Source organism: Oxyura jamaicensis, chromosome 9, assembly GCF_011077185.1.
Source record: "Oxyura jamaicensis isolate SHBP4307 breed ruddy duck chromosome 9, BPBGC_Ojam_1.0, whole genome shotgun sequence".
Lineage (NCBI taxonomy): Eukaryota > Metazoa > Chordata > Aves > Anseriformes > Anatidae > Oxyura > Oxyura jamaicensis.
Genome location: NC_048901.1, coordinates 4,482,884 through 4,506,917, shown reverse-complemented (window position 1 = coordinate 4,506,917; position 24,034 = coordinate 4,482,884). Strand labels below are relative to the sequence as shown.

Below are 24,034 nucleotides of genomic sequence, written 5' to 3'. Positions count from 1 at the left end.
TGAAGCAAGATTGTAAGAGAGTAAGATTAGAATTCAAGAGGACGTTAAATGTTATACTTTCACTGACGTCAAACTGTGGCTTCTTGGGTACCAATAGGTACATTTCCTGAAACTGATGGGTAAGCAATTGGGATGGCCTACAAAATAAGAGAAGGATTGGGTTATCCCTTATTATAAAGGTTATAATTGCACGTACTTCTCCTGACAGAACACAAGCATGTCAGTTAACAGTGCCTGGTGACTTGTTTATGCAGTGATTTGTTTTATCTTAAAAGCAAACAACAACAAAAAGCCCCACATTTTTATTTAAATAATTTTAGCTGTGCATGATTAAAGACACAAACTACTCAGCATAAGAACATTGTTATAAAACCACATTTCATTCAGACTCATCCCATAGAACAGCAAGACTTGCTTTATGAAGTGCTTTATTTTAGAGCAGTAAGTCCTTATCTTTGACAGACGTCCCTCCATCGTATAATTTTGTGGTACTAGCAGCTTTTTCAAGCTTTTTGAATGAGTGCATACTTTAGACTTGAAGTTTCCTGCTCCTGATCTCATTCTAATAAACAGAATTATGTTGACAACAGGATGTTCCAGTGACAAAAGTGAAACTGCAAGTCTTTGAAGCTTGACCGATTTTATACCATACCTTATGCTTCAATTTGTATCAAAGTGTGTATTTTCTCTGAAAATGTGTCCTATGCTCTTCCAATTCAAAGAAAGGGCCAGAGTCTGCCTGTTTTATCAGCTCCCTGCTTTAGATAATTCTATCTAATAAAGATTAAATTAATAATCATAAAGCCATGTTACATTACAGATTTACTCTTATACTATGAAAATATTTGTAGTAGATCTATCTGTTCTGTTACTTTGGGTCTCATTTAGGTACAAGGTAAAAGCCTGTAGGGAGGCAAATAATTATTCAAATGGAGACCTCAACAGAACACCTACTGGAAATAATTAAAAACTGTCAAACAGCACATGAAAGTCTAATCTAAAATGACCTACACTGGTAATTCCATGCTAGCTATATATTCCAGAGATATTTAAATTTGTTTATTATTCTATATGAATTAGAACTATGTCGATTTTGCACTTCAGATCTCCATCTTCTGAAGTCCTGGTGGAATCCAACGTCTTCTGTACTGAAAAGGTAAGCAGTACATGGCTAAAACATGGCAGCTAGTCCCCTGGAAAGCTCTGGATTCCATAAAATCACCTAACAGGCTAGGTTGGAAGGGACCTTCCATTAGACGTGGTTGCTCAAAGCAGCATCCAAACCTGGCTTTGAACACTTCCAGGCATAAGGCTCCATCTTATAATGTTTCTGGAAACTCGCCACTTATTTTGGTTGATTATTCTGCTCATTAACTATTCTTCTAGGTATTATTTGTCTTATTTTCCATTTGAATTTATCCAGATGCACTTAACAGCAATTGGTTTTTATTCTTCCTTCACTAACAGATTAGAGAATTCAGCATTTCTCCTAGTGAAGGCAATATATCTTCACTACACAAAATAATCTCTAAATCTTCCTTTTGGCAAGATAAGGCACACAGATCTAAGTGTCACTGAAGCATTTTATCCGGCCCTCTATATTTAGACTTGTGGTCTATTTCCAACTGAAAAAAAAAGCCAGTAAATCCATTTTTAAAAGTTTGAGCTATGTAGCTACAATAATTACTCAAAAATCTTTAGCATTTAGTAGCTTATTAACCACCAGGATTTCTTCACAGCTAATTTAGATAGGTTCAGTTTCATACTGTGAGATGTTTAATTGCTGCAAGAACTTAATTCCGCTTGTTAAGTAGATAAGAGTATAATCTCAGTCAAAAATCTTTTTTGATAATAAAAAATGAAGCACTACCTTATCCCTCCCTGAGCAATACTGCACGAAGTACTATTTTTAGTGTGGTATTTTGGAATAAGAGATTTTACATTAAAAAACAGTCTCTCAACATGTATTACTTTTCCTTCTGAAGTTAACCCTTTTGCTAAAAAGTGAGTAAAAATACACTCTCCTGCATCCTCAGAATATGCCCACCATTCTGGGAATTTAAACATACACGTACTATGTAAAGCATAACACAGTCCAGATACAAGGCCCCCTCTCTCTTCAGAAACGACCGTTTCCGTTAGCCGTCAGGTTAGGAATGTCTTTTTTCCCCCTTGCAAAATTACAACGATGCAACAAAAGATATGTTCCTCTATGCATGCTGCTTAATTCTGTACCGAGCTCTATATGAACAGCAAAACGTTCAGTTTGAATTCAACCCTTACTGAAGGACACACGCTGTACCTAAGCAAAGCTATCTTCTTCAAAAAAAATGTGAAGAATGACAAGCGTCATTTGTGCAGGCTTTACACCATCACGCTTTCTACAGGAAGAAACCACCACTAGGTGAATAAAAGCATGAAATTAACATTTGTAGCCTGCCAGAATCTTTTAAGAACTGCAAAATTCAACCAGTTTTCAAATGTTCTTTCCTAGCATTGAGAAAAGAACCACCTAATTATAATTTTTCACATACCTGTAATAACGGTCTCATATACATATGGAATTCAAAACAAGGGATTAAAAGAATCATCTTAAGACTTAAGCATGCCTTACTTTTATCCCTCCAGCTCAATTGTTTACAGTTGTCAAAAAACAAGCAAGCGTCGCATTAAATGTGGAAAAAGCAGAACACCCACCATATACATCAGAATGTCTCTAATCATCACCATTGCTGTTTGATGATCATTCCATGCTTGGTTTAGTGTCTGTAAGAAGTTGTTATTCAAGGAGTTTAACACATCTTCTCGCACCTGAAATGAAAAAGAATATATTGTCATAAAACCAAGTCAGTTTCCCTTCATTATTTAAATCTTAACAAGCTCTGCTTCAGAAAAAAGTAATTCTTCTCTTCTGTGAACTCTGAGTATCACAAACATGTTCATATTTTTCCTGGGTGCTGGCCAGCCCTGCATGTACCCTTGTATATAACTTCAGGAGAAAAGTAAGGCTTTATATAAGCAAGAAAAAAACTGTGTGAAAACAAGAGCAACAAAATAAACATGGATATTAAATTTCAAAGGAATATCTGAAATTTCAAATATTAAAATATTTTTATATAACTTCTTAAAGGTTTAATTTCCAATGCTCTCCTGTTTCAATTAATGTTAACTTTGCTATCACAAGTCAATTTCAGAATATTGGGAAGTACCAGTAGATGTTAAAAGCAGAAACAAGCACAGGTAGAAAATCTGACAGGATGATGGTTAGAAAAAGAAGCCAAGAGATCAGCAAATAGTTGCAGCAAATAGCAGTTCTGAAAGGAGACATTCACTCAGTAAAGACCAGACTCTCATATTAATAGTCTGGATTTTCTAACAAGACTTCAGGGAACAAGAAAAAAATCGTCACTGTTTTTACTAATGCATCGTCTAGTTGATTTGTTCATCCCATCAACTTCAGGCTTTACTTCTTCCTGGTATTACTACTCCCTACTAATCAAAAAGAGTATCTAGTTTTGTATTTTGATCTTCATGCAGTAGTCATGTACCAATAGTGCTCAAGCTTTCAACTCCTGTAAAAGATAAACCTGATGTAAAAATATATATATAATCCAGATTTAACAAAATGTATGAATTGAATTTTGAAATAGCATAAAGAATAAATCTTTCTCTCTGTCATTAGCCCCAAATCATGTCAATCCACCCTCTGCTTTAAGATAACGCCCCTAAAAGGCGCATACAGTCCAGGCATGTAAATGAACACCTAATAAACCTCCAGGAGTTAGAGTATGTTCAACTCCCAGCCAGCAGAAAATACTCATTTTTTTCCTCCTTTATAATGAACCCGTCATGGAAAAAACCAACAACCAACAGATATCTGTTAGGAAGAAAACACAAAATCAAACAAAAAACAAATAATCAAGCAAAAACAACCTGATACCTTTTAAAGGTCAAAAAGTTTGATGTTTAGTTAAAGCTGACTTCCAGCAAACAATCTGTACACATCTTCCATATAGGATAAAACAAATCTAGTTTTACTTGTAATAATGACATAAAATCAAAGTTTGAATACAAATTTGGAGAAACCTTTTCTCAACCCTACTTCCAAAAGAGGCAAGTCAACAGGCTAAGTAGGTAATAAAGAATAATAGAAGTAGCCTATGGAACTCTAGACATGCATGCAAAGATGAGGGACATCCTTTTAGAAGGACCCTCAATGGTGGTAAGTACAAATGAGGTATAGCTTCAAGTTCAGCCCTATCTACACAGCTGGATTTTTGTGTAGCTCTATGCAAGCCATCGTTGTAAGAGAGGGGACTGAAAAGAATACTCAAATTTGTACTTAACGTGTAAATGGTTCAATAAAGGTTTATAGAATTGCTAAACACTTTTAGAGACTGCTGCCTTCCAGACAGTTTGAAGGCTGCTGATTGTGTCAGACCACGTTATGAACATTAGCAAAATTGGGAACACTTGTTTTCTTTACTGGATAGCAACATTTCCTTTGCTCCTCTCATTTCAAAATACAACTAATTTACTAGAAAAATAGACCAAAGGCTACTGTTTTCTGCATAGTGGAGGAACTTCATTGCAAATACATCTCAACAGTTTGGGAGAATCTGCCGGTGCATCTGTGGTGCCATCGCTCCCTCCGACCTGTCACCACGGCAGGGCTGCTGCCCATGCAGCTCTCCAGCCACGACAACTTTCTGTGACAGGCAGAGCCCAGAACCAACACCCACGCGCTGCCAGCAGCTCACTGCAGTGTTGGGGAGGATCTCCTTCCAAATCACTCTGCAGTACAACCTCCCCCCCATCTGTGCTTCATGTCACATTAAGCGTCCTATACCTTACAAGAGAGGCACACTCAGGAGCCAAGAAGCAACAGTCCTGATCCAAGTTGATAGTTAAGACTCCAAGAATGCTCTGGCCAGCTCCTGATCCACCAACCCACATCCCAGAGTCCTTGCACACACACAAACACCCACATACCCAAGAGACATCATTCTGCCATTTAAGCTTTATTAAGTTACTAGGCAAAAACAGTATACCAAAAAATAAGATCAGTCTGGCGCATGCAACTATATATACTCAAACAACTTAGACAGGCAAATCAAAAACACAGCATGGCATTTCATCCAGATACTACGGTCTCTTCTCAATAAGCTGCAAAAGCTTATCGCAGTAATATTCACCCTATTAACAGAAACTGAAACTAGGTTTGCTTGCAAGTTGTTCAAGGTTTTCTGAAATCTTCAAATTCCTGCTCTGCAGACATTCCTCTGCAAGGCCTCTCCTTGCTTTTGGAAAACACAAGATGCAGGTATAATTCACAGTCAGTGCTGCCTAGCTGGCTCATTCTTTCTGGTAGTGACTGTCATTTACCCTTCGGTCTCTCAAACGTATGTGCTGCTGTCATCCAATCTACGTGGCTTTTAGCTAAAATAGAAATGTGCATTAAAAACTTCATCAGCCTGGTAAAGACTAAGCCAAATCTCCAAGAAAAAGAAAAAGCAGCATGACATCTCTGCTTTCACTTCCTTAATCAATATGAAGAAACCTTAGAAAAGTAATTATTTTGTGGATCAGCCACAGTAGTAAAACTTAGCAAAGAAAAACTAAAAGCATAATTCATTTACAAGGACAGAGAACTGGGGTAGGGATCAATCAGTTTTACTCAAGTATATGCAAGACCATCATGGGACGCTTCAAAAGATCTCTACAACAGATCTACTGTGCCTTTATAATTACACACATCCATCCCAATAATCCTACTAGATTAGCCAGCGCCAAATCACGTGCTAGCTGGTAAACAAACAGGGTGCTCACTGCCAGGTAGTGATGACGACTTGCTTCCAAGTACACGTGAGAGCTCTCGGATCCACACCACCTTACCTTTGCCCCATGCACTGAGCCATGCAGTTGTCTGAAAACATGCTTTAAGTCCAGTGATGGGGCTATATGGCACCAAGCTACCCTCAAAGTTTCTCTGGAAAACTTCTCAATGACACTCTCCTCAGTTTATTTTAAGCTGCAGACCGAGCTGGAAAAAAGTTCTTGTTGTTGCTACAAAAGACACCCCAATTGTTGTTTACAACAGCTGTCCAGTTACAACGTGCCGAATACATTCCTCGTACAGGCCATGAATGCAACCCTATTACAGGAAGAGTACTATAAAGCACAACACACCACAGCCAAGCAAAAGCCCGGAATAAAACTGTTTCGGTGAATAAATGACTTTCAGTGTAAAAAAACCTGGACATTGACAGTTTTCTATAGAGAAGGAAGCCCTTCAGAGACAGCTGCTCCTCTTCTAAAGCCTGAAGAAAATTTCGGTCTGGAAAGTTTTATCAGCAGAACGTTAGGTTCAATTAACCCAGCTTGTAGTGAGTTCTGTAACCATCTCTGCAGTCACGCAGTAAACTGGCAGGCATATCCAGCATGAATAGGACTGCCAAGGTACAGTCTCAAAGTAAATTAGCAGCTTCATAATCCATGTAAGGTCTTATATTTGCAATTAGGAAATCTTGCCTATGACTCTAGGCTCAATTAGATTTTATAATGGATATGGCTCCTAGGAAATACAGCACACGCACATACAAGATCTCTTAAGAACAGTTTGCTGGCATAAGCTTTCAATACTTTTAAGTAACTCTCTATTAAGTGTACACAAAGCAGGCTCGTGGCCTAGCATTCTCTCTCTTTCATAGTCTTGATGCAGCAGCATGAAGAGTCCAAGGATGTGATCTGCAGTACTCTAAGGACAGGCTCACACAGATGGAGTCCTCTGCGGGGAGCAGCAGTATAGGAAAGCATTTTCTAACTTAAGACCTCAAGGTCCAACAACTTTTATTACAGAATTTCATCTGACAGTGCAACAGTCCAAAAATTGAAAGACAGTATTCTAAAATGTTCAAGTTTCAACTAAGTTAGCAGGTTGACTGTGACATTACCAAAAGTGTTTGTTCTCCCACGCAGCTACTATCCTTTAGATAAAAGAAAAAAAAAAACACAAAACACCAAAAACCATTGATTACTCTGAACTGCACTCGCTTTGTGTCTATTCCATCTCACCCTTTTGCCCTCCATATAATAGAAGACTCACACCAGAACATCCTAAAGTATTAAGGACAGAAAGATAAGGGTAGACAACTCTTCGTATCTTGTCAGCCAAGCGTACAGCAGACCCTAAAGCTCCCTAATTCATCTCCTACACAACTCCTCATGCATAATTCCCCACCTAAATCACAGACTCTGTGGAAATCATCTCTTGAATTCCCTTGAAGGAAATACCTGTCTTCTCTCTGCAGCAGCACGATAGCAAATGTTAAGGCTTGCCAAGGATTGCAGAGCGCCCCAGAGCAGACATGCTGCCTTTCAACCAAACCTGCCCCAGCACTCCCTAACGTTCCCCCTGCATGCAACCATGACCCCACAAGGACTGGCCCTGTGCTCCTTACCAAAGGGCTTTCTTGGATGCCTTTCGTTACTACTACTGTGAGATAAATGCACTGCCATTGATAAACTCCATCAGCTGTATCAGCAAAGACGGAGCTGTAAAGCACTCTGGCATGCCAATGACAAGCAGCAACGGAAGTGTTTGATAACATTTCCCATATCCCAAGAATCTCTTCCTCTTCAGTAAGGCTCTAGTATCACCCCAACCCAGCATGTTTCAGCCCGTTTAAGTGTACAACAGTCCTTGGCATTTCTGAATCTTTGGTGTGCAGAATACTCTGGCAGCATTATCACCTACCAAACAAATACTCTATTGGGCTTGGCCAACAAATCGATCAGCCAGTCCCTCTGCCTCACGCACAATTGATAGAATTGATTTGAGTCTGGATTTCAGACTGAAATGCTCATCAAAATGAAGGGAATTTAGAAAACATCCTGCAAACTTCAGGATTTTCTATTCTAGTGAGTGATGTTAAAGAGCCGTAAACTAAGCTTTATTGGCACTTTGTTGTTGTTTTTAGAATACTTTTACAACATTTATGTGTTGAAGGAACAAACAAGGACCAAGACGTGAAGTGTCCACATCAAGCTACAGCAATGCCAAACGACAAGAAAAGGAGCAATTAGTGAAACCTCAGATGCACAAGGATTAAATGCACTGTTTCATGCTTGAATTAAGGTAGAAGGTTTCAGTGCATTTTATTCATTTTTAAACTTGATTTTAGATGTACTATAATAGTAATGTCAAAATACAAGCAAAGACAAGTTTTATGTTTTTATTCTGTGTTAAATGCTCAGTTGTTGAAGACAGCTAACTCCTGCCAATTACGTGGAGGAAGCTCCTTGGCTTACTACCTCCTTCACCAAGCACGGTGATCCTAACTACAGGCTGCTGGGGTCTGCAAGTTCAAAACCAAGCATCCTTCACAGGAACTTGCCTATGTGCTCTTATCTTGCATGCTTGTACTGTGTGTGCACCTTTTACTTACAATTCAACAGGCTGTAAAGACAGCACATGGCATTATGGTTGCTTGCTTTGACATTAAATATTAGAGTTTCTTTCTCATAAAAATAATGGGTAAGTACAACTTTCATCTAGCAATTACACAAGCATAAAGGATAAAGAGAGCTCTTAACAATACCTCAAAAATAAACTTTTGCTTTCCAAGCTTGGCAACTATTTTTAAAAACGTCTGAATACAATGCCTCAGCTTAGTCTCTGCTTCTACTCTTCGTTAACCTGCATGACTGGAATACTACAGGAATGCATCTTTTTTTGCAGGAAGACAACCAGTAGACATGAACAGAAAGTAGCAATTCTGTTTGAAGGTTTCTTGCAATTCAGAATTTGCATTTTGTTCCTTATAACCACTGCCTACCTGTTCTTTACTACAACCTAACCATTTCTAAAAATTTTCATTTTGATGAAGTTCAACAGATTTCATAAACGACGTTTCAGTAGGCAAGATTCCCGTCTTCTATACTCTAGCACCTTTGATTCTCTGAATATACCTTTACAGAGATTTGTGGCTAAAACTTTTATTGTTAACTAGCTACTTAACATCTAACAGAGAACTGCTCTTGGAAAGAACCACTGAAAACATACGATTCCTCTAAAATTTCTGCTACGTGAAGTGTGAGGTTAAACAAAAACATTGTTTTATCTTTTTTATAACAAGTACTAACAACAATGAGATGCCATTTCAGAACTGATCCTATTCTTAACAAACAATGAACTATTTTTCCACACTTCCAGCTATTACTACCTAAACATAACATCCTCAAGCAAAGTCCACTGAACGGGACAAGGCTTTGAATGCCCACTATTTTATTTTTTATTTTTTAAGTTTTATCCCAGGATTATTTAACTTATAGGAAGGCACTATCAGACACCTGACCAATATAGCTATTTTAAACTTAGGGCATTTAGCCACTGAAACTCAGTATTTATTCCTTCTGTTTAAAACAAAAGTTTTGCTCATCTGTTTTTCTGTTACCCATGCACGCAGATACCATTTGATTGATCATGTTAAAGATCAGAGTACTATAGCACTGGGAAAAAAAATTAAAGTATCAGAAAAATTAGGATTAAGCATCAGAAAGGCATTTCTCTATACTAGTATCTGTACAAGCCTCTCAGGCAGTGCAGTCACAGCACAAACTCACAGGATCTCCTGCTCTTTTGTCATGTTGCCACAATTAATGCTTCAGAACTGTGCTTTTGCATATGGATAGTTTAAATAGAATAGTTAGAAAGAAAGACAAGCAGCTTTCCTCAAATTAAACCAGGATAAACTCAAACCTAAGAAAAAAGTTTAGTGTCCTTATTATTATTAAATGTAGCCTATAAAAACACAGGCATATACACAAACAAGGTGCAGAAAGCCTCAGGAACACAGGTATGAAAACACAAGTGTTCGAGACTCAAAAATGTGCTGGAATTAAAGTCATAAAATATTTAGCCATTTCACACAGGATGTTTCCTCTCATGAAAATGATTAAAAAACACACACCAAGACAGAAACAAAGCAGGTTTTAGCCCATGCTTATCAGAACCATACCTTTGAAAACTAAGATTTCAGAAAAGAACTGATTTTCACCTGTGCCACAGCAATAGCACTTCCATGCATAGTGACAGCAGCATCTCCAGGTAACAGACACAAAAAGCTTCCTGAGCATTACACGTTATTTAGGCGTAAACCTCCCACCCACCTTCTGCATTCCTGCCACAAGTAAACATGCAAGACACACGATGGCAGATGACTTTCCTAATTGAAAGTTGTATTAAGAGGACAAAAATCTGACACTCCATCTGAACCCACAGACAGTATATGGGATCAAAGTGGCCGTGCCAAAGATAGGAGGTCTGAATGTAACCACAAGAAGTACAACATCTTCCCTAGACTTCAGATCCTGTTACCTCTAAATATTATCTGGACGCATAAAAAGTGAGCTTCAACTTGGTTTCAATAACACACTTAACCATCAACCCTAAATTCCACCCACCAAAGCTAGAGAGATGGCTCCGTGGCTTAACACAAGATGTGAAGAGCCCTTTTCTGAGACGATACATCTTCAGAAATGGAAAATTTCTGCGTGTTGTTTTGACTGAATTACATGGCTTTGAAAAGGTTGAAACGATAGAATGCAGACTGCTCAGGACTTTTGTCGCTGCTGAGCTGTGTTTTTGCATATTGCCTACTGCCTCTCGAAATTGTGTAATCCTAGCACAACTCTCTCATTAACTTGTGAATTAGTTCATTTGCCCATAACAAACAGGTTGTTGCACAGGTATTTATTTTGATTCACAGACGAAAAACAAACCAAACTGAGTTCTGATAGTCACAAAATGCCTTCAAAATGCTTTTTTAGAAAGAGGCAACAACAAAATGGAATGGCTGCATCTCGGCAGTGATGCTTTAGCTCGAGTTGTTTCCTGTTTTATACTCTCAAAAACTTCCTATGGTGTGCCTCCCATCTGTAACTTGTAACAAAAACTATCTGGAACATGAAGTATATTAAGCAGCAGGAAGTTAGTTCTAAACCACCATTTTTTTTAAGGGTATCAATAGGACAGTTTCAACGAAATGTTACACAATAACATTAGATTTTAGTCACTTCAATAACTGAACAGAATGCTTCTATATAATGGACTTCAGTTCATAGAAATGACATACCTTGTTTATGAGATGCTCAGTGACCACTTCCCTCAGTCCAGTGTAGAGTTTTTCTCCATGTTTATGTAACACCATTGTATAGGCATTCCTATATAGCTCCTCGAAACTGAGACCACTATTATTCTTACGCTGGATCTCTTGGATGGCGTTTTTTAGGAGATCCCAAATGCTGTTTACATACTTCTCATCCATAGTCATCTGTAACAATAAAACAAGACATCATTGTTTAGAATCAAAGTTACCTTCAGAAGTTATAGCTCTAGAAGCAGCAACTGCTTCTGCCACATTTTGATTCCAGCATAGTTTTTTTTTTTTTTTTTTAATCAAAACAGTACAGATGAAACTGGTAGGGTTTTCAAGAACTAGTTATGAAAACAATCATATGTAAAGGCTTTATGTTTTCTCCTCTACACCCACAAATCCACAGAACCCAGCTCCAGATTCTGTGCAGGTATTTGTGGCTGAGTCTTCCCTACTCTTCCTCCACAGCTTAAGAACGAAAATTAATTTTCCTCCCATACTAACATGCTGGTCAGCACCTCACCAGTCATACTAAAATGCTGATCTGCTTAACATGACTTCAAATCAACTTGTACCATAAAAGATGATAACGTCTGACACAGAGCTAGCAATCTCATTTAGCCATCTGCCTGATCTAACTAGGTATTCTTTATTTACTACAACGTACTAAAGGCCAAATAATTACGTGCCTAAGATTCAAATACCTACAGATGTTGTTGCAAAATCCTGTAAATCTCCAAAATTAACAGCTGTATTGAACAAGGTTCCACTGCACAAGATTAAATAACTTGCTATAGGATATGTATAAGGCTCTAACCAGAACATGCATGACCCTGATCTGTTATTCAGACTATGTGTACTTCAGTAAATACACTAAATAAAAACAGTACCAAGACAGAAAATTAGTGAAAGAAAATGTTATAACGAAGTCTCAACAGAACACCACAACAATTGTTGTCCATTGCTGTCTAGTGATCAGCATGAAACAGTTTACAATTGTGTTTTACCAATCCCAGTTATTTACTGAAACCAAGTGCTTCAAAATACGATGCTAGATGGATAAAGAAGCACCTGGGATGGCACAGGCTCAAAGAAACACAGCAGCAAAGCTGCTGATGGTATTGCATTAAGTTTGATCTACTCAAGTTCCATCACCCAACTGAAAGAAAATCTACTTTAATTAAAGCAAATTTAAAAGGTGATTTTTAAAGATACTTTTGGTTTACTTTATATGAGAAGGACTTGATCTAGCCTTTTACACTCAAAGAAAAAAGCTGAGGAAGAAATAAAAATACTTCTCCCAGAATTACTGTAGAGAAAGAAAATACCCTTGATTCTAACAATACCATAAAAGCACACTTGAAAATAATTAAGTAAAAAATAATGGTATGACAGCATAAAGGAAAACCATAACCCACCCTGGTATATCTCCCTTTTCCCTCCCCTTCCACCCAAAAACCACAAAGTGAGGAGAGGAAGGACACTGAAGACTAGATTGCATTTGTAGTCAAACACAATGATAAACAGAACAAAGCGAAACAAACACCATCTCCCATCCCCCTAGTCTTCAGGAATTTTGGTTAAAAACCAAAGGTTTCATTCCAAAAATATCCCCGTCATTCACCACTTTTTTACTCTCCTGATAACAGTCACTAACCTACTGACACGTACACATCCGAAACTTGACAGATATATCAACGTCTGTCTGAAAAACCAAAACCAGATCACACACATATTGAGAAATTCTTAGCTCCCTGTCTTCCAGAAGCCATAGCACAGAAATTGAACGTCCCATCCCCTCCACACACACACCTTGCTCATTCTCCTACCTGTAAGGTCAGTTATTTTCCTTTTAATTTGCATCTGCTACATTGGTGCCTCTTCGGGGAAATGATTTTCTAAAGTCTTCCTGAACAAGCCATTTTACAAGTACTGATAACGAAGTCCACTATTTAGGCAGCAGTTGCAGACAGTGATCCAAGTAAAAGCCTTTCAGCTTTTCTTTCACAAAAATGCCGTTCTGTTTTCAAACAAAGCAGACTCTCAAAGCAACACCTACCTATGCCATCTTCTCCCCTTGCTAATCAAAAATCTCTCAGCCAACATGACTTTTTTTTTCCTCTCTCTACTGCAAATTAATTGCTTACCACATTTAAATAAATATATGATCTATATAAGTCAGGCAATCTCCAGCCACTCGTTAGGAAAGATATAATATAGCATTGCTGGTTGTTGTCCAGTCAGGAAGCATTTCTGTATGTTAGAGATAAGCATTACATCTAATAATTCAGATCTGTTCAGGAAAGAAAAAAATGGGATAGTTCTTCTATTTTTAATTCAAATGCTATCAAAAATGAAGGAATAGTTGCAATATTTGCTCCAAATTCACTGAAACTAAGTGCAACATAGAACTTCCTGCCACTTAAACCACACACCAATCTGCTTGGGAAGCACAAGAAAGATCCATAAAAGGTAATTTCAAAGAGTTCACTTCTCCATGGGATAAATATACAGGTATATTTTAAATGATAGCATAAACTTATTACCATCTGAGATCAAACATAAAGGACTCTGCTGCTCAGTGCACCTTCCTATTCTGCTACTGACTATTTAGACTAGTATCTGTGATGTTCTGGGGGAAACAGGTTTGCTGAAGTTCTAAGTCTTCAGGTTAGAAGAGCCCCGTCTTCCAAAAAAGATCAAACTTCACCAGCTTGTTTGCATCAGTGCTTTCCAGCAAATCAAAGATGCTGAACACTTTGAGTAACTCTGCCTTATCAGACAGGCAGCCAGTACAGTAGAGTTTCTGGAAAAAAAAAAAAAAGTTATTTCCTCCCCACTGGTGAAAGTGGTTTCACTTTGAACTGCCACTGTATCACCTTCAAAGTTGTGTAAGAACTGCAATGACTAGATCTACTCTTGGATTATGAGCTTGAGGTTCACCTTTTTTCATACTCCTTCCTTAAATTAGACTTGTACACAGATTAAAAAAAGGCAAAAAAAAAAAAACAAGCAATAAATAAAATGAGTTCACGAGGCCACTAGACCACATTTTCACCTCTCGGAATTTTGTACTAAAACATCTCTAAAAATTCTGTTAGAGAATTATAATCCCAATCACCCTGTAGAGATCATCCAGTATAGATTTACACAGCTCTCCAGATCCCAACTATCAGCAAAGCCTTTGCGTGATCCTCTTCCACAAACCTGAGCACAGTATCAAAACCCAAATGTTCTTGCAAGCTCATTCCCAGATTTCTTCTAACAGCCATATATTAGAGAAGTGAACTGCATGGCTGCAATACAGTAGTCACACTCATGCCTTCTATTCTAGCAGATTTTAGCAGAAGCTGGATTTCTGTTTCTGCTAGTGCTTTTCGGGAAAAAAAAAAAAGGCAGCTTCAAAAAAAGCATTAAAAGCAAAATCCCAATAATTTCAATAGTGCTTATGCCCAGTTTCATAAAAAGATAGTTAGAAGCCAACGTCCAAAGAGAGGAAATGTATTAATGTACTCCAGTTTATCTGAACATTACCTTTCTTGGGGAATGGGCAAGAGATCAAGTCCATCATTGGCAGGAGATATGTCTGTTCGTAACAAGCCACTAGTTGGAAGACTTCCACAAACTGCGGCTCTCGCTAGTGATTCAAAGATACAGCCTGAACACAAACATCTGAACTCAAAGCAAAGCAGAAGTACATCTTGAGAAAATTAGACTGCACTTTCATGTATACTGATATTGTAGTCATTTCACAGAAAAAAAAAAAAATCTGCAAAGGACTCAAAAGGTCCTTTATTCCCCAGTACTGCCACAATGCAGAATCAGATGTATGTGCTGCCTTCAACAATAGTTTGTCTATCCTATCAAAACCTCCAAGCCTGAATCAGCAATCACTGATTCCACGAAGCTCTCACAAACATCTCATGCCAAACAGGCCACTGGTAAATTCTCAGAAGTTTCAGAAGTCTGTAAAAAGACCTGCATCAGTTTTTTCCTCTTTAAAAGTTGCAAGCATTGCTCCTCAATTTTTCTACTGTAGTTTACAGCAGAGCGTTTGCCACAATTCTGCATTCGACCAAGTGAACCAGATCAATTCAGAAAAGAAAAAACGTTGCTTTGCAGTAATCAAGTTTTCAGAAACTCGACCAACACCTGCCTCATTCCTTCCCACGACATCCTTCAGGTCTAATACCCCAGAGCAAGCCCAGATTCAAATTACAGAATACGAGTGTTTACGCTGCCTACCTTGAAGGATGTGAGTGGATACTGGCAATTAAAGCTAGTTAGCAGCTCTGTTAGTAAACATTTGCACCTAGTAATTGCAGCCTGTTTGACTCCCTTACTTGCCAGCTGTCAGCAGGCAAAATGAGCAGGGGCTGACTGCTGCCATCACAGGGGCCTTGACCCACAGTCCATGAGGTGAGGGACACTGAAAACGATATTGTCACTTCAAGACAGGGAAACTATATTGTCACTTCAAGACAGGGAAGTCATCAAGAGGGCACTAAATAGTCTGTTACATAAGAGTTTACCATCCTCAGCCTGAAACCTTCATTCTGGCCGAAGTTAACCAGAAAGCAGCCAAGAGCAGCACATTCCCTTCCTCCGAACTTAATCACTACTTGAATTTTTATAAGCCCTTCTAATATTAATTTAAATGGCAAGAATTTATGATGACAGAGATATGCAGCCTAGAGTTTGCTCCAGGAATCCTTTGAACATGGCATATTAGTTCCCTATCTTCTTCAGCTACAGAACAGATAAAAAGGTACTCCTGGTAATGACAAATGGACAAGAACATTCACCCTCCTCTGGATTTTGAAATCTTTATCTCTGTGTAGTGATCGGCATACCTGGAACAGGATACGTTAGCTACACTTCATGTCCAGAAAACATCACTATGTCAAGAATTCAACAAATCCACTACCCACACTCTGAAATAAAAACAACCCATCTCAGACAAACAGGATCACCAGGCACAAAAGTCCTTAATAGTGCGTTATCTGAACAGGTCAAGACACGCAGAAAAACACAAATGGAAGCTAAGAGAAGGGATAGAAAGAAGAAAGTAAGGAGCATCCTGATCTACTGGATCCTGATCTGGGTCATGAGCCCACTTTGGCCATTTGCTGAGTCACAGGAAAGTCATCACAACGTGCCACCAAAAGCGGCCCAAATAATTAGCCTTTTGCTCCTAAGTGACCTATAACAACAGTTAGAGATGATAATCCAACATCAACCATGTCTCCCGAGAGTGTCAGGAAACGCCTACTACACTATTACACTCCTTCAGAGGGCGTTTGTTTGTGGGCTGGTGGGAGTGATGTTGTACTTGGAGTTTGCTTATGGTCAGTTACCCTTTCCAGCATTCAATATTGACACCATTTTTAATATCTGAGTCTTGTTCTTCACTCACCCTTTGGCATTCCAGCCTTACACTTGTTATGGAGGGCGACCTTTACACCAGGCTTCTCCAGATTCAGCCCACAAGGAATATTTGTGGACTGCACTGCAATCCTCTCCTGGCTCAGAAGATGAGTGGAGTAACCCCGTAACGACTGAGGAACATCAACTCTCGCCTGACACCCAGCCACGCCAAAGGGCTCAAGCCTCTGTAAACTCAACAGGACTCCATGAAAACACACAGGCAGTACCAACGTAGGAATTGCAATATCCACCTGTCCTTCCCAGCTCTACCAGACTTTGCTCAAAAGCAAGCAGAATGCACAACTGAGACAAAAAAAAAAAATCCTCCGTCAATTGGAACACCCAAGAGCTGCAGTACAGTAGGCAAAACCCCTGTCCTCCTCCCGGCCACTGAAATGAGTTCTGCAGCAATGAAAAGCCACTCTGCCAGCACAGAGCGGAAGAGATAAGTAGATTAAAAAGCGATTGTTTCTCAAAAGATGGAGTCGCACCTCCCGCTCAGTGATTGATAGGGTTGGTCTACCTCCAAGGCATTGTCTGCGAGCACTGCTGGGCTCATCACAAAACAAGTGCTGTTTTGGGGTGGGGGCTTGCAAAGGAAGGGGCTGGGTTTGGTTGCTTGGTTTTGATAAATTCTACAGCAAATTGTAAGTCTTCAAGAACTTCCTTTTCTAATAAGGCCAAAGCCCCAGGAAAAAAAAAAAAAAAAAAAGATTTGCTCTTCCCCTCAGAAAGTAATATTTGACTGCGTTATTAGCAGGCCTGACACAGGAGCTTCACCACACAGCAGCCATTTGATGGTCTCTGTGAAGAGTTTAAAACAAGTCCTTAACAAACAGAAAATGTCATACTTCAGCAATGCTTTCTACATGGTTAGGAAACCCAACATATTTAAAGACAGATCAGAGACTGTTTTTTCTTCCATATTTTAGGAACAGATTCAGAAAAATGAGACTAAACCTGACCTGCCAACATACCTCAACTATTGCTATTTTTTTTATATATATACACAACTTCTTTCAGTTTCTCTAAATGCTCCTCCAACTTTAATCTCGCAGATCTACGGAACAGTGTCCTGGAGGAAAGGGGAAGAAGGAGAAAACTCCTCCCAGGCACCTGTTTCATGTGAACTGTGCCTATGGACTATGTAAATCTGAGCAGCCACCAGTTACTGAATAAATACAAGGCAAAACATAATCTGAAACCTTTTGTTTCGTTGCTTTAAAAAATGCAAAAACAAATCAAGGTTATCTGGAGAAGCAGACAGCTCTAAATATAAACTGAAACAAAATCAGCACTGGTTCTGTGAGCACAGACATCTTTCCATTTACAGACCTTTGCGCACTTTCCCTACGCTAACCCCCCACAGTATTTGTAACTACTAACAGGTAACTATGAGAACATATCATATACGAAAAGGCTAAGGGCAACCTTCCCCCAAACTGCTTCACAGTGTTTATTACAAGTGTGAAAGACTAAATATTTGGTCAGCTCTCGAAAGATTGCTCAAGATTAAAGCATTACCTTTAGATAGCTATAAATAGCAGAAGCATCTGTTTCATTCAGAACAAGTCTCATGTTGGGTATTCACTCTTTTCTGACACTACTCTGATTCACTGATCCTTTCATTTTTTCCATTAGAGAGACACTCTTGTACAGCAAGTTTAAGTCCATGGGTAAGACTCCTCTAGCTTTTTTCTCTCCTGCAGGTCCATCAGGGGTAGTCCACAAACTATGCTATACTCTCTTGAAACCAACTTAGGATTTTAATTTGCAATTTATGATGCTCAACTTAAGAAATGCACCTTCATATAGTCACTTATTAATACAGATAAAGGCAAAATGTTACTCATCTGTATGGGTCAATGAAAAAAAAAGACAGCTGACCAGCCTCACTTGACTAGTAAATGAAATTAATTGGTAAAGTTAGTAAATACCGTATCTATGATTGCTTACATAAAGCTTCATCTTGCCTTTTACACACTCATCTATCTTACTATTTATTTTCCACGTGACCCAAATACCTTGAAACGCACATCTACTTTAGTCAGCAAGGTCTGAAGGATCTTATCCTCCAGCAAGGATGGATGTACCAGGGACAGGGATCAATTCCTCTTCAATATTTCAAAGATACTACTAATTATACCAGGGACTTTATCCTAAAATTAAATGCTTTACTAAAGAGGATAGCAGCATGTTATTTAATTCAGGTGCAAGCTCTTGCTCACCTGCCACCGAAATATGAAGCTTGCTGAGAAAAAGTTGTATTAGAAAATAATAAGTAACTGTTTTTGTTCAAGCGCCTAGAAAAACTGAATTGATAAGCAACTAAAAATAGCAAGTTCCAGTTCAAAAGATAGTTGTCATTGCTATAGAATATATTATTATTAACCATGCTCCTTTTAAAAACATTCAATGATATTTCTACGTTGCTCCTTACTATGATGTCTGAAAATGGAGAATTATGAAATACCTATAACGAAACTACTTATTTCCTAAGAACACTTTAACCTAAACAACAGTGAGGAAGAACTGCCTATACTTCTGAAACTTCTCTCGCTAATTTGGGAAGTATTAGCCAAAGTCTAGATCTTAGTTTACACTTCAGAAGTCTGATCTTTCATGTTTAACTTTGCAAGGTAACAAAAGAATTTTCAGACAGGAAATAACTTTTTGGTTTATTTCAGTAATCCTCCTATTTCCAACTCTGATTTCGTATTGATTGTACAAAAAATATAGCAGGTCAGGACTGCTTAACACCCCCCCCAATCTATTCTGAATGAAACAGAGTAATAAATACAAAAATTTGACACCAAAGCTGTTTTCATCTCTCCTGCCCAAAGGAATAAAAATTGGGTATCAGTATTCTGAAGAACACTGAGAAGTTCAGAGTCCTCTTGACTCACTTTGGAAGTAGTGATCCTAAGACAAGTTTCCTTAAATTAAAGTTATGGAAAAAATATGAAAGGTTTGTGTAACAGAAGAAAACATGTTGCTGAAGAAATACAATGGGCTTAAGGTTTCTAACCTATGCCAAGTTGGTCTTAAAATATTTGAACCTATTTAGGACAGTAGAAATGGAATGAAGAGCTGGATTTCAGGGAGCAAACCATCCCACCTCCTGTCTGCATAACGCCAGATATTTAGATGGTACTTGGGAGACAAAGCTAGCTCTGCACAGCAAGAGCTCAGCTCTCTGTCCATAGCTGTCACACAGGCTTTGAAGAAGGTGAAATGACAGTGAAACAGAGGCACCAGGTTTTGCAAACTTACTGGGCCTTTCACCATTTACAAGCAAGGCCCAGAAGTGAATGAAATCATTTCGTCATTCAAGTGATTTAACATTTCACTCTGCAATAAAATCATCAGAACAGCGCAGGACATACTTTTCAAACTCTGAGGACTACGTGAACGTGAGCTAACCACCACGAAGTAAGCCCAACTGCAAATTTTCACAAAGCAGCTTACTTGCTGACGGGCCGCGCGCAGGCCCTCACGCTGCAGGAGAGGGAAGGTGCCTCATTCCTCTTCCACTGCAATGACTTCCAACATATTACAGACCTTAGAGCTGAAAGGAAACGCCGTCTGAAACCCAACAACAAAAAATGCTGGAGCTCCAAAACGCTGGCCGGATTTAGGTCCCTGACTCCCTCCGTCTCCTGTTAGGGCCCGGGCGCAGGTTTGCCCGTTGGGGCCGAGGAGTGCCAGGCGTTGCCTTCCAACCGCCCTAACGGCCCGGGGCTGCCCGCCCTCACACCCACACCACTCCCATGCCTCTGCCAGCAGACTTCGCAAATCTCTTACGCTAAGAACTTGTATAATATTAGAACTATAATGCCTTTAAAGCACGGCAGAGATGTCGTGTGCCCAACTCCCAGCTGAAGGCCGCTGGGGGGGAAGAGGCCTGCAGCTTGTGTGGAAGCACCGGGCCTCCTCCTCCTCAGGGCGCCATTTCCCTGAGTGAAAAACCCAGGAGCTCCTCGGCTTCCCAGCCTCTGTGGCCTGAATTCGGAAGGCTTCCTGGAACCACAAATGGCCCATGCCTTGCTCACTTCACTCCAACACGAGGCCCACAAGAACTAGTTTGTTGGTTTTTTTTCCTTCCCCTTCAATTAACCTACAAGTAGTTCAATGTTTTACAATTGTTCAAAAATCAGCACAACTTAAAGAGGAAATTTATGAAACACACTGCAATGTATAGAGATTGCGGCCACATTCCCTAAAGCCATTTCAAAGCAAGAGACAAAATAATCTACTTGGGGAAGAAGCGAGGGGTGGACTTGAAAGGTTTGGGGAGCTTGCTGACAACTTCGGTTCCCAATGATTACAGCATTAATAATCCAAAACTTTTATATGAGATAAAATAAAATCTTATGGTAGACAGAGGACAACAATATAATAATGTTTTTCAGTTTACTTGAGAGAGGGAAAGGAAGAAGATACATTTAACAAATTACTTATAAATACACACATCATCAATACCACTGCATGCTGACAGAAAGCTTTCCTTGTGGGTTTTGTTCAGGTTTGGATTTTTCTTCTTTTTTGGGGGCACTATTTAGTGTATACACCATGATCGAAATCAGCAGTGCCTAGAAGAGCGAAACTAACACTGAAAGGAGTGCAACAGAAAAACAAATCCAGAACTACACACGGAAATATACCCACATATATAATAATGTGAAAAAACATGTCCACTCAGACAGTACCAATACTTTAAAAATAAAGGTAGTGTAAAAATAAGACAAGCCTTAATTTCATTGTAGATTCTTCATAAACAAAATACGAGAAAAACACACACAGCCCACACTCATACTACATTTAGTATAAGAACTGGATATATATTTTTTTAAATTAGATAAGCTACAGTACAACTTTATACCATATTTGTAATTTAGAAATATAAATGAAGACAAACGTAACTTATTAGTATTAAAACAAAAATTGGCATTTCCACAGACAGACTTCATCCACAACTATAAACAAATAAAGCAAGTTATCTGTGTGCATTTAACATACAACAAGATGGTTTCAGCCCTTTAGACACTAATTTTCTGCATAACTGATTGAAGAATTCAGTCAACCCCTCAGCAGGCACCATCCAAATGTAAATATTTATTACAATTTTGCCCTCCTTGCTGTACTCAAGTATTAAATGCAGGCTTTTTTCCTTGCCTGAAGTCTGTATGTTGAAAGTGTCTGTACTGGAATTCTTTTGTTAAATCACCTAACAGTGGTTACTTCTGCTGATATACCAGACTTTGCACTGCTACAAAAGAATCAGTAGTGATTTAAAAGATTCTGCTTATTTTAACCGAATTTCAGAAAAATAAAATAATCATGTAACAAAAAAAATACGTACGGACATGCTACAGTTTTATATTCTAATGCTTTCCTATTCCTTGTTTCCTTACAGAAAACAATTTAGAATGAAAAATAGAAGCTCCCTGCTTCTGAAGAGTTGGTTTTCTGTGTATACAGCTACTAGAAACCAAAGACAACATCCGGCCATCATAAGCACAAGACCAAGAACCTCTGTTGGAGCGTCACAGAATTACTGTGTTTTGTGAATGAACTCATTTGAATTATCTTACGAAAATCTGTCCCAATCTATCACAAAATGCTTTCACCACATACAGAGATTCAGACACGGTGATGAAAACGTAAAAGCTCCTGCACTAAGACTAGCTGTCCTACAAATCAAAGCCAAAGACTTGAGAACACATTTGGAACTCTGAGAAATAGTGTTGTGTTAGGCCACGCACACACCTGTGTGGAACAGAAAAAAGAAGCATTTTCAAAAATTATAACAATAATAATTTTCTGAGGAAAAAAATCTTCTAGCTTTGTTATATACTATTATCGTAACCTTCCGTGTACCAGGAAACATTGAACAGTCTTATAGCAACTCTCAAAGCCCTCTTACCTGCGGCTATCTAGCAGGGTAAAAATGGTAATTCCTGTTTAATAACACGCTGCTATACAACACAACCGTGGGAGGGTGGGGTGGTGGAGAAACCTACCAAGCCACTCAAAAAGCAGCGACTGAATCAGCCAGTATAAAATCTTAACAGATTTTAACAGAATGCCAGTGCATTCTGGTTTACACTTTGCTTGATTTTTTCCATGTAAATTTCAAATGCAGGCAAGATGCAAGAACAGCAGTACTCTTTCCAGTGCCACTCAGGGACACCTACTCAAACCTCAGACCACGCGTGGACTGATGACTGCTCAGAACTTAAGACCTAACAAGGAAAGCTAAGAAGCAACCAAGAGAAAAACAAGAAAACTTGAGACTGAAACCCAAATATCTACAGAACTAAGAATTTCTACTGAAATTAGGTTAGACCACAACCAGAAGAAAATACTTACACTGTGTTAGATTAAATAAAACACAGAACCCACAACAATTCAAAGGCTACCTTGGAATTAGTATTAGCATCTCCTCAAAATACTACAAGTAACACATAGTATTTAATTAAAAAAAAATAATCCGTGGAAACTAGAAGATTTTCATAAGATTAGATGTCCAATAAACAGTATATATTTCTGTAATTGTAGTTTATAGCAAAACAACACCTGTTTTGTTTGAATAAGAAACAGTATTTTAATTTTCTGGTCTGTTTTACTTCTAAGTTTTAAACCTACTAAAATCTTGGTTGCAAACATTAACTTATTACTGCTGTACGCGCTATATGGGTTAAGAGCCAAGATGCTCTTGCAAATACTTACTCAAGAACATAAAGCAAGTGAGATTCACAAAGCCAACCACAGAAAAACATCAAGTTAACTGGGCGGTCCGCTGTGAATTGCAGCGCTCAGTGGATTTACATTATTTTAATCAGAGCTGAAAAAGCCTGCAGTAAACCATCCTCCAATTCTGTCCTTATCCTGTCCTCCATGTCTGCCCATTCACACTCAGCAATACAGGAGATATGTTCTGAAGGTTAAGCCAAAGCAGAAATACAAATATTGCTTGCATAATCCGAACATATAGAGATTTAACTGCAGCTCAACGTGTTTTCTAGGCTCTATCTGCTACTAGATGCTCAAGCAAGATAAAAAATTTACATCAACTTCTTAAATTGATAGATCTACACACTGCAGGTTGGCAGCATAAATGTAACAGACCTCATATCGACTTGCATCATAAATTCTCCAAGATTCAAAACAAACCACAAAAGTCAGCACTCCCTAAAGGGGGAACGGGGACCTTTTGCCTATACAAAGCCTTGAACAAGTGGCTGTTAGGTCTGAGGGGAAAGGAGCAGCGCAATGAAGATGTGAGCCTTAGTACTTCTTATGTAGGAGTTGAAGCCACTGACTTCTCCCTCAAAAAGAGTTCTGAAAACTCAGAAGTAACATCAATTGATAAACTGGGTTGAAATCGGCCCTTTTGCATAAGACTGGATGAAACGAGAATTTTCTTGGGCACCAGTATTTCAAATAAA

At 38.7% G+C, this 24,034-nt stretch overlaps 1 protein-coding gene across 1 annotated transcript in view; it reads right to left on the bottom strand.

Moving 5' to 3' along the window:
• CUL3 (cullin 3) overlaps positions 1-11,334 on the bottom strand; it is a 39,224-nt gene extending 27,890 nt beyond the window's left edge. The window contains exons 1-2 of the mRNA XM_035334563.1: positions 11,136-11,334; positions 2,698-2,811 (exon numbers count right to left, since the gene is read on the bottom strand). Of these exons, the coding sequence (XP_035190454.1) occupies positions 2,698-2,811; positions 11,136-11,333 (312 nt within the window). The 5' untranslated portion in view covers position 11,334. The remainder of the gene's footprint in view (positions 1-2,697; positions 2,812-11,135) is intronic.
• Between the last annotated feature and the right edge of the window lie 12,700 nt (positions 11,335-24,034).